The sequence below is a fragment of the Morone saxatilis genome, unplaced genomic scaffold (genome assembly GCF_004916995.1).
Source record: "Morone saxatilis isolate NCDOM2014 unplaced genomic scaffold, NCSU_SB_2.0 Contig7, whole genome shotgun sequence".
NCBI classification, from domain to species: Eukaryota; Metazoa; Chordata; class Actinopteri; family Moronidae; genus Morone; species Morone saxatilis.
Window position 1 is genome coordinate 2,923,590 of NW_023340246.1, and position 9,218 is coordinate 2,932,807.

Genomic DNA, 9,218 nt, shown 5'->3' on the forward strand with positions numbered 1-9,218 from the left:
ACCTAAGGGTTAAAATTAAACTGTCATTACAATTTACCAAATCCTTAAAAACACGCAGTGCCTATTTGGCGTTAACAACTTCAGAGTGTGTATTGGTTTATTCCAGTTTCGTTGTTATTGATTTCTAATGTTAAATAAACAAATGAATATGACGCAAGCAAGCTAACAGCCTTAGCTAGCACCCACTTATTCTGTAACTCAGCTCGTCAATAGCTTACTCAACTAGCATCCAGGTCAAGAAATTAGCTTCCGTTATGTGGAAATGGCTTTATTTTCTTACTTTTAGGCCTTTCTTCTGTAAACAAATCGATTACAATATCGCCCAGCGTCGTTTCAAGGAGCACCGCCATGCTGTTCCTGATCTCGCGAGAAGAGAGTGTCAGGAAATTCCCCGCGCGTGCGCAGTACAAATGAATTGCTCAATGTTTTTGATTTAGCAACCTTGCTGCTGGTAAGATAAGCCAACACAAAATGGAAACAACAGGGCTAGCAGTTAGTATTATGGTTCTTCTTTTTGCCTCAGTAACGTGCACAGAGTCACCGCCTAGGCAACTGAACACGGTAAGACACAAACTGGCAAATGTCAGCAACATATTAAGCTAATCTATGATGTTGATGTTAGCATAGCATAAGCTTGCTGATCATCCAGCGTAAAATCCCCTCACTGGCAGACACTGTGGTCGCGTCTATTTGGGTTTTCTTTTCCTTTTATTTCTAATCATCGATCTCCACAGGAAAACATCCTGATCAATGTGACAGCAGGGACACTGGCGGATACACAGTTGCAGGATACCAACAACTTGCAGGTATACGATATAAGCCAATTTACTTAGCGAAGGTGTAGAGGTGGGTCTGTTTTTTAAAAAATGCGACCAAGCGTTAATGTTGTGATCTCTCCTTTCAGATCAATTTAAACATATCGGTGGGCGAAGAGCAGGTGCTGGTCAATGACATCCCAGTAGAGCTGTCAGGGGTCACCAGGTTCAACTGCCAAGCCCTTCTCTGTGAGTTTTCCTTGATCACATGTTGTGATTAATCCATGGATTAAACCAAAACAACAATTATTCTTGTTACTAAATTAAAAAATTCGATGAGGTTGCTTTCTCTTCTCCATATCATGCCATTATATTGTTAGTGATTATGTAAAATAGTTGAATCAATAACACTCAAAAGATAAATCAATAATCATAATAATCGTGTATGTGGCTGGTATAAGCTATGTTCACACTGCAGGCAAAAGTGACTCAAATGTGGGTTGTTTTTTTTGCTCATGTGACTTAGATCTGTTTTTTTCATGCAGTGTGAACAGTACAAGTCATTTTTTGCAATGTGACCTCAGTGTTAAATATGTCATATTAGAATTCATGTGACTTTTACTTTTAATCACTCTAGACCAGGGGTCTCAAACTGAAATTGGCTTGGGGCCACTGCTGGTATTGTTATCTCATAGAAGGGCTACTTCAATATTCAAGTTTTAGAAGAAAGCTCAATATTCTGAAAATATTGGCATTATTTACATTATACAAAAACAAACAAACAGCAGTTTCTATACATTTTTATATCATATTTGTTGCTCCTGACCAAACAACAAATGAAGGCCTGAAACCGGCTCTCTTCTTGTCAACCCATTGCAGCCTTTATTTTGTATCAAACAAAATACAAATTTGAAATAGAATTGTGTTGTTATTTAAATGTGTATGAAGGGGTACCTTAAATGTATATGAAACAACTACAAAAAAACAGCTTGCGGGCTGGATTATATTATATTTTTGACATAATGTTGTGGAAATGGCCCCCGGGCCGACATTTTTTTAAGAGCCCTGCTGTAGATCAACTTTCATCATGCTGGTCACTTCAGGACTGAGTTGTTCACACTGGAATCTGATAGTGGCCACATTTAACAACGAAACAAAAATAATCTATCTGAGCAGGAAATCACAATCAGGTACTAACGCTTGCAGTGTTAATGTAGCCTTAGCTCTCCAGTATATTATATGTTATATGTTGAGCAGATTTTGTTCTTCTTTCTCCTTATTTTTTCTGCACAGCGTGCCTTTATTGAATAAGATGTTTTAATTATTTCTGTAGCATGTCAGCCCCTGCTATACTGTAATACTGTAATGTCAGAAATGATTAAAGTACCCATCACAAGCAATCTTCTAAAGGGATGTCTTCAAACAGCAAATGCTTGCCGACTTGATATATAATTCATAATCAAAACATGATTGTTTTCTGCTATTTAATTGATGGATTCATTAGCTAATGGTGTAGGAACTGAAGTCATAAACTGCTTATCAATACAATGAATTGTACTTTTCCAGTAGACAGCGTCAATGGAAGCAGTGACTTTGAATCTGGGGACTTGGTGTCCACTGTCACCCGGGTGATGGTGAGCCAGAACCGGCTATACAGTGACTCGGAGGAGGTGGTGGCTCTGCAGGTGTTCAGTGAAGTGATAGAGATGGAGGGCAAAGAGGTAAATATCTCTTACCATCTCATCCTTAACTTTCAGCAGACTGTTCCATTTTATGTTGTAGGCCTTTTTACCCTGTGTAAAACATACTGGGTTTGTGTCATTTAGGTCCAACAGCCTGACATGTGTGAGGTGAAAATACTGTTGAGCCCAGATTTCCAGAAACTGGCCCAGTTTACCAACATCTACCCCATCGGACACAGTGAGATATTCAGGGTTCCCAGAGAGAACGATGTTGTTGTCACAGATCCACCAAATCCTAGAAAAGGTATGGAAACATGGCGCTTATTCTGATCATAATTATTATCATTATGGAGGTAGCAGTCCAATTTAGTGTGTATTCTTGTTTCTTCCACGCTTTTTTAAATAAGATGAGGAACAGTTGATCTCCCAGACCACCAGCCAGTACCCCCTGAAGCACACAGAAACCACCCAGGAGGAGATCGCAGCCCCGGGAAAGCTCCCGGAGACTCCCTTGCGTATGGACCCCGACCTGCTGTATGATGTCAAATATGAAGATGAATTTGATGACCGAGAGCCAAGCCAGCCAGATCAGATTCAGATGGAAACTCCGCCCAAAGAATTCATATCATCTTACTCTGTAAGCCAAATGTGATGATCCATCTAGCTGATGACACTCAGTATGTACTGTCACAGAGGTGTCTGACCATTTCAGCAGGAAAGCTGTCAGTGGATGGTGTGGTTTGGTATACAAGAGGAAGAGGATGGCAGTTTCTGGATTCCCATGAAATCAGGCTGATTGGGGTCTGTTGGAAAAGTTTATTCAAAGTTTATTTAAAATAGGTCAGTAAATATACCCTACCTGTGAATTTTGAAGTGGCTTAATGAAACTACACAAGGGCGATGCTAACTTCTGGGTTAGGTTAGACTTTTTAGATGTAGAATACACACACTCTGTTTGTCATAGCTCACAGTAGTGCCCCTAAATTACCTTCCTGGTCACTGCTGATGTTGTGAAACTGTATGCTGATACAGTTTCATAATTTTCAAAAAAGTAAAGCAAGCTTTGAGAAGATTTGGAGATACCATTGAGACCGATATGAAAATCAGGGTGTTTCAAAATTTTAAAATGTAGTTTGGCCAAATAGTGACAGAAAAAGTACCTTATATATAATTGCTTAACTGTCTTACCTTAAAACAATGGGTTTCCTCAGCAGAACTATCCACCACTTAGTTAAAATCCAGGGCTCTGACCAGATCACTAGATGCCAAAAGCCAATTCTGTACTGTGAGCTGAAAAAGAGGTTTCCCTTCTGGGGATATTGAACATTTTCCATTTATTACTTTTGCAATTAATGCAGACACGTAAGCTTGTAGTCACTTTGGTTTCTTGTAGACCTGCAATGATTCATTGGTTAATTGATTAGTTTTCAACTATTGAATTAATCGCCAACTTGAAAATCGTCCAAATGTTCTGATTTCAGCTTCTCAAATGTGATTATTTTCTGCTTTCTTTAGTCCTCTATGATAGTAAACTGAATATCTTGGGTTGTTGGACAAAACAAGACATTTGAAGTCAGCTTGGGCCTTGGGAAACAGTGGACATTTTTCACCATTTCACAGACATCAATTAATCAATAATGAAAATAATTGTTAGTTGCAACCCTAGTTTCTTCTCTTGCCTTCACTTGTGCACATCTTAGGACGTGGCTCAGAAACCTTTCTGCATTATCTAGTGCTAGTAGAGCCTTGTACCGGCAGGACATGCTCATATGTCTGTGTCCGTCCCCTCCTCAGGCCATGTGTCAGTGGGTGGAGGAAGTGAGGGAACGTCTGAGGCGCTTCAGCTCAGAGTCACTGCCTCTTTTCTTCCTGGTCATGTGGGTGGTGGTGATCGGCGTTGTCGGATCTGCGGTCATCGTCAAGATCTTGGACATCTTCTTCCCGACCTGTGAACACAAGTGAGTTTGTTTAATGGGGGTTTGTGAGTGAACAAATAGTCTGCTGGAATATGTAAGATGTTTTTAACGATGTCATCGTTGACCAGCTGGTCTGCCTTACCTGATTATCTTCAAAATGCTAAGCTTTTTTATCTTTATTTTTTTTTTACAGGCACATTTTTCACCTAAACCCTGTCACTCTAATGCCAGAGGAGGAGAAGCACACTCTATTGGAGAACATAGAAATAGAAGCAGAAGAAGAAGACAAGAAGCCTTGAATGAAGATTGACATGGCCAGCTCCTTTATTTTCAGTTTGTTTTCGTTTGTTCTTCAACCTTGGTTACTGTGTCAGGTTTTGTTGCTAGCTTCTATTCAGACTTTCAAACTTTTATTTTCACTTCAGCACATTAGAACAGGAACAGTAGGTGGTTTAAAGCCATCAAATTGACTAAACTCAATTTGATGGTTTAATGCTAGTCCAAGTGAATCCCTCAAATTTAGTCACATGATCAGAATGGGAAAAAAAGCGAGTGATTCATAGTGTTGAATCTCTGTGAGGGACTAAGAGCTCTTTCATCATTTGCACAGAAAATCAAACTCTTTGCTCCTGTGACTGGTCAGATAGAGTTTTATTAAGTCACAAATGTACTCAGAACAGCTACTAAATGGACCTTTAGACCGTATTGTGTTTTTTTGGCTGTATGCTGGCACCAAAACCTGGCAACATACATTAGAATAGACGGAGGCTTAGGAAAGCAGTACTGTAGAATTAACAAAAGAACAAACTGAGCATTTTAGGAGCTGCAGCCAACAATTTGGAGTCTTTATGTTCACTGAAAAGACTTTCTATATGTAGCACTTCTGTACAGGTCACAATTCTTTTCTTCACACTAACTTTTTTCTCCAAAATTGGACCCCACTGCTGAAAAAAAATGACAGCAAATGCACTACAATGAGTTTATATTATATATTTATTAACCACACGGCAGGCAGTGTTCTGTCGTACTTTAAGCGAAGACAAGATGAATAATTAAAGCCATTATGTTTGAATCTGTTGTTATATATGGCTCACAAGAAGCAAAATAATATTTAATCTGAAAAGAAAAAAGATGCAGATCACTGTCTGGAAAATGTTATTTCAGATCAAGTGTCTGCACATTCAGAGACAGTTGTTTCCCTCCCTCAACTCTTCTTAACTCTGAATGTCACTAATGAAGAAATTCCTCCCTCCGCTGCCCACTATTGAGGCTCATACATTGATTGTCTTTCTTCACAGTGCCTCAGTGACCCCTATCAGCAAAGGGGGGGGGGGGGTGTCATTTGTTTTCTTTGTGGTTTGTGTTTCCTGTTTCTAATAATGGGAGAATGTAAGTGAGGTTGTTCAGATTGTCTATGCACTTGAGACGTATAAGACAAACTACTATTATGACCAATGAAAAAGACAGTGTGTGCACAAGACATGACCATACATTCAATGTGTAAATTACTGTTAAAGGAAAGAGTCTGCACTTATGCCTTAGTTTTGCTTTTTGGAGTAAAAACTGGACTTGGACCTTTTTTCCCATTTTCTTTCTGTGGTGAAATCTCAAAATGACTTATAGGCAAGAATGACTGAATGATAAAGTATCCACTCCCCAATGTTTACTAGGCCTGGTGAGGGACCAAACAGGTGGGCACACAAGGCAGATTTTTGGTCCAAAAAAGTGGGTTTAATTAAATCCAAAACTCAGTGTGTTTCAAGTGTTTCAAAATGGTCTTAGTGTTATTTTAAAATGCTTTTTAAAAAACACCCTTAAAACATCAGCTTGTGTACCTCAGCACAGCTGAGGTCGAGATTTCGTCCTCCCCAGGATTCAGTTTACTCTGCAGAATGCATGACGTGCTGCCATAGCAAAAGGTGCATGTGTAGTCTAGCTAGTGAATGCTGTTTGGGTAGATAAGGACACAAGCAGTATTGTATCTGATTTTAACTACAGAGTCTCCTTCCACTCAGTACTGGATCTGCAAAGTTGCATGCTCTTAGTTTTGGCAATTTGTATCATTTACAGTAGGGGAATAAGAAAAAAAGAAAATCTACAAAATATATTTTCTCTTGTTTTTATTATATTATTATGATTTTTAAAATTTATTTCTGAGGTAGGGTATACATTGTAAAACAATACATATTATCTTTTCTTTGTAAAAAATACAAATTTTTAATCTCACCAATTTGAATATTTGTCTTGCGATATATCTTTATACTATGACATTTTTCCTAAAACTAGATTTGAATAAATTGCAATATATCAGAATATATTGAATTATAACCCCTGTGTTGGGATATGTATCAGATTATTGCCAAAACACAGCCCTAATTTACACACAAACTGGGAAAGCTGCAATTATAAATTCAGCGTTTTAAACTCCATGGCCTCCAGGAAACCACTGACAGTTTTTTAATGACGTGTGTCCTGCACATATAATCAGCGTTAACAGCGTGTAAGTAATGGTACAAATGTGTAGACACTGTATACTGCACAGATCCATGTACAATTGTATGGTTCACTTTAATTCAGCCCAACAACACAAGACTCAAATTACCAGTTAGATTTTAAAATGAATGTTTCAGAATGCCCGAGTGTAGTAGTTATTTTCCCTAGCAGAAATATTGCTCAGTAAACAAACTTACACGTAAGACAATGTTAATATACGTAATCGTTAACTTTATTTATCAACATATCTTGTTAGTGTTACATTCATAACATCTCCAAAACTGTGAATGAACCACATGGTTCAAAATAAAAAATAAAATCCAAAAGTGCACTAAAAAAAAAAGAGAAGAGAAACATTTGATTGACATTATGACACTTGGGAAACATGAAACATTGTGGAAACTGTGTCCTCAGATTTGTCTGTTACAGCTACAGTTTATCTTGTCTAACATGTCTGATGATTTTAGCATCATTAAAACATGAAAAATGTCATGATTTCAAGTTGACTCTTAAGTCACCTTTTAAGCTTTTTAGAATGTCGCATAACATTAACATAATGTACAATAGGAAGAGGTGCCATTTTTTAATTGCACATATTTACCTAAAGCAATAAACCTACATCATATCCTCAATATCGTCTGAATGATTTAGAAAAATACACAACCACAACCCAAACTCACTGTTTTTCTACAACTCAGCATTATAATAGTTACACATTCAGGCACAGATGACTTGGATGCTGGTGTCTTTTTAGCAGGACCCAAACTCTTCAATCCACTTTTCATACTTCTCCAGGTCAACTGCAGACACAGATTTGGACACTTTCTTCAAAGCTGACTCAAAGTCCTCCATGGTGGTGGGCATGTGCATCTCATCCCGGGAAATGTTGCGGATTTCCTCTGGTGTGAGGCCCTCGATTCTTCGCCTCATGGCCATCAGAGAGGCGTCCCTGCAGTCACACAACAAGGGATTTCAATAGAGGCACTTGGACTACCAATGAACTAATCCACATGAATGAACTCACATGAAGTGAATTTTCTGTCTGCAAAAAACAATTTTTTTTTCCTTTTCTTTTTCAATAAGGGGCCACATTTAGGATTTGTTGTTTACCATTTGGACTTTAAATCATGAAGCATGAAAGCTTTACAAGAAGCACTGATGTAATGAAAATTTAAAAACTGATGTAATGAAAAAACTTATTAGGAACTGTAAATATAGCATATTTGTACATGTATTCAACCAACTTGCAGCAAATTACCTGCTACTTTTTCAAAAAGTTACAGCAGTGGTGCACTGCAGCAAAATGAAGATTCAGTACCGTGCTGCATTTTTTATATGCCTTTATTTAACAATGAATGAGATACAGATCGGACAGAAAGGGGTATAATGCAACAAAGGTTGTGGAAATTATATGGATGTATCACCAGGTCACTGGACACTCAAACCTTATTGTATTTCATCTACTGTAGCAATGACACAGATCATATTATATTTTGTGCATATAAGGTTCAATGTTAATTTACTTACCATTATCAATGAAAAAAATATTTTTTTATGAGTGCAATCATGAATTGGGGAGTCTCACAGCCTGAGGATACTACTGTATCATTTGCAAGACAGCAGCAGGATGATCAGGCTGTGGCTGGGGTGGGGTAATTGTTGTTTAATCTCTGTTTCAAATACAAACTACTGGAGAGATCAACATTGGTTTGAAAGACGTAACAGCAGAGATAGCTGACCTGCACACGTTGGTAATGTCGGCTCCTGAGTAACCCTCCAACTGCTCTGCAATCTTGTCCAAGTCCACATCACTGGCCAGCTCCAGCTCTGTCAGGTTGATCCTTAGCAGCTCCACTCGCCCTTTGGCTGCAAACACAAATGCAACAGTGAATGGTGCAGGGAGGAAGCTCATTTTCTTGCCCACAGCCTATGGCTACCACTTTTACTAACCAGGTAACACCTGTAAAGTTTGGCTGGACTACCAGCTGGGCAGACAGCTGCTCTAGGCTCCGGAAAGTTCATTGCTTGTCATTTGTTTTTTGGTAAGAACAGGGTATAGGATGAATGCTGTGCTCACATGTTGCACTTTCCTAAATGAATCTGTATTTAGTTTAATGATCATATAACAAACATAGAACCAGGCAGTATTCCAGCATAAAAATACTGGCTGTTTCCTGGTGCCCACAACAAAATACCACTGTACTTGAGGAATGTGGGGGTCAGTAGGGGCCCAACAGCTCATTTTTGCCCCAGGGCCTCCATGACAGGTTAATCCGAAATGACCCATATTATGCAGTTAATGAGGTTGCAATGAATTTGAAGTATCTCTGTCTGAAGCTCTGTATAGCGGCCTGTGACAAAGTAGACTCATC

The 9,218-nt window shown here is 38.6% G+C and overlaps 2 protein-coding genes across 4 annotated transcripts in view; one reads left to right on the forward strand and one right to left on the reverse strand.

Annotated features, from left to right (window-relative positions):
- The first annotated feature begins 404 nt into the window (after nucleotides 1–404).
- On the forward strand, nucleotides 405–6,458 carry ginm1 (glycoprotein integral membrane 1). 2 transcript variants are annotated; one of them, XM_035678494.1, is made up of 8 exons: nucleotides 405–561; nucleotides 735–806; nucleotides 905–1,004; nucleotides 2,322–2,476; nucleotides 2,582–2,741; nucleotides 2,845–3,074; nucleotides 4,232–4,395; nucleotides 4,547–6,458. In XM_035678494.1, the coding sequence occupies exons 1-8, from the start codon at nucleotides 472–474 to the stop codon at nucleotides 4,650–4,652; spliced, it is 1,077 nt and encodes a 358-aa protein (XP_035534387.1). In that variant the 5' UTR covers nucleotides 405–471; the 3' UTR covers nucleotides 4,653–6,458. The 2 variants fall into 2 exon arrangements, with proteins under 2 accessions (XP_035534387.1, XP_035534388.1); XM_035678495.1 differs by having other exon boundaries at nucleotides 2,325–2,476.
- Nucleotides 6,459–7,051: 593 nt separating this feature from the next.
- katna1 (katanin p60 (ATPase containing) subunit A 1) overlaps nucleotides 7,052–9,218 on the reverse strand; it is an 8,960-nt gene continuing 6,793 nt past the window's right edge. For both annotated transcript variants that reach the window (XM_035678491.1, XM_035678492.1), the window contains exons 10-11: nucleotides 8,586–8,712; nucleotides 7,052–7,795 (exon numbers count right to left, since the gene is read on the reverse strand). In XM_035678491.1, the coding sequence (XP_035534384.1) occupies nucleotides 7,597–7,795; nucleotides 8,586–8,712 (326 nt within the window). In that variant the 3' untranslated portion in view covers nucleotides 7,052–7,596. The remainder of the gene's footprint in view (nucleotides 7,796–8,585; nucleotides 8,713–9,218) is intronic.

What these genes read in the sequence shown, in the direction of transcription:
- ginm1 (XM_035678494.1), top strand. Translation starts at nt 472, where the DNA reads ATGGAAACAACAGGGCTAGCAGTTAGTATTATGGTTCTTCTTTTTGCC. An exon ending in AGGATACCAACAACTTGCAG is followed by an intron (nt 807 to 904) that starts GTATACGATATA and finishes CTCTCCTTTCAG; the next exon opens with ATCAATTTAAACATATCGGT. An exon ending in CAACTGCCAAGCCCTTCTCT is followed by an intron (nt 1,005 to 2,321) that starts GTGAGTTTTCCT and finishes GTACTTTTCCAG; the next exon opens with TAGACAGCGTCAATGGAAGC.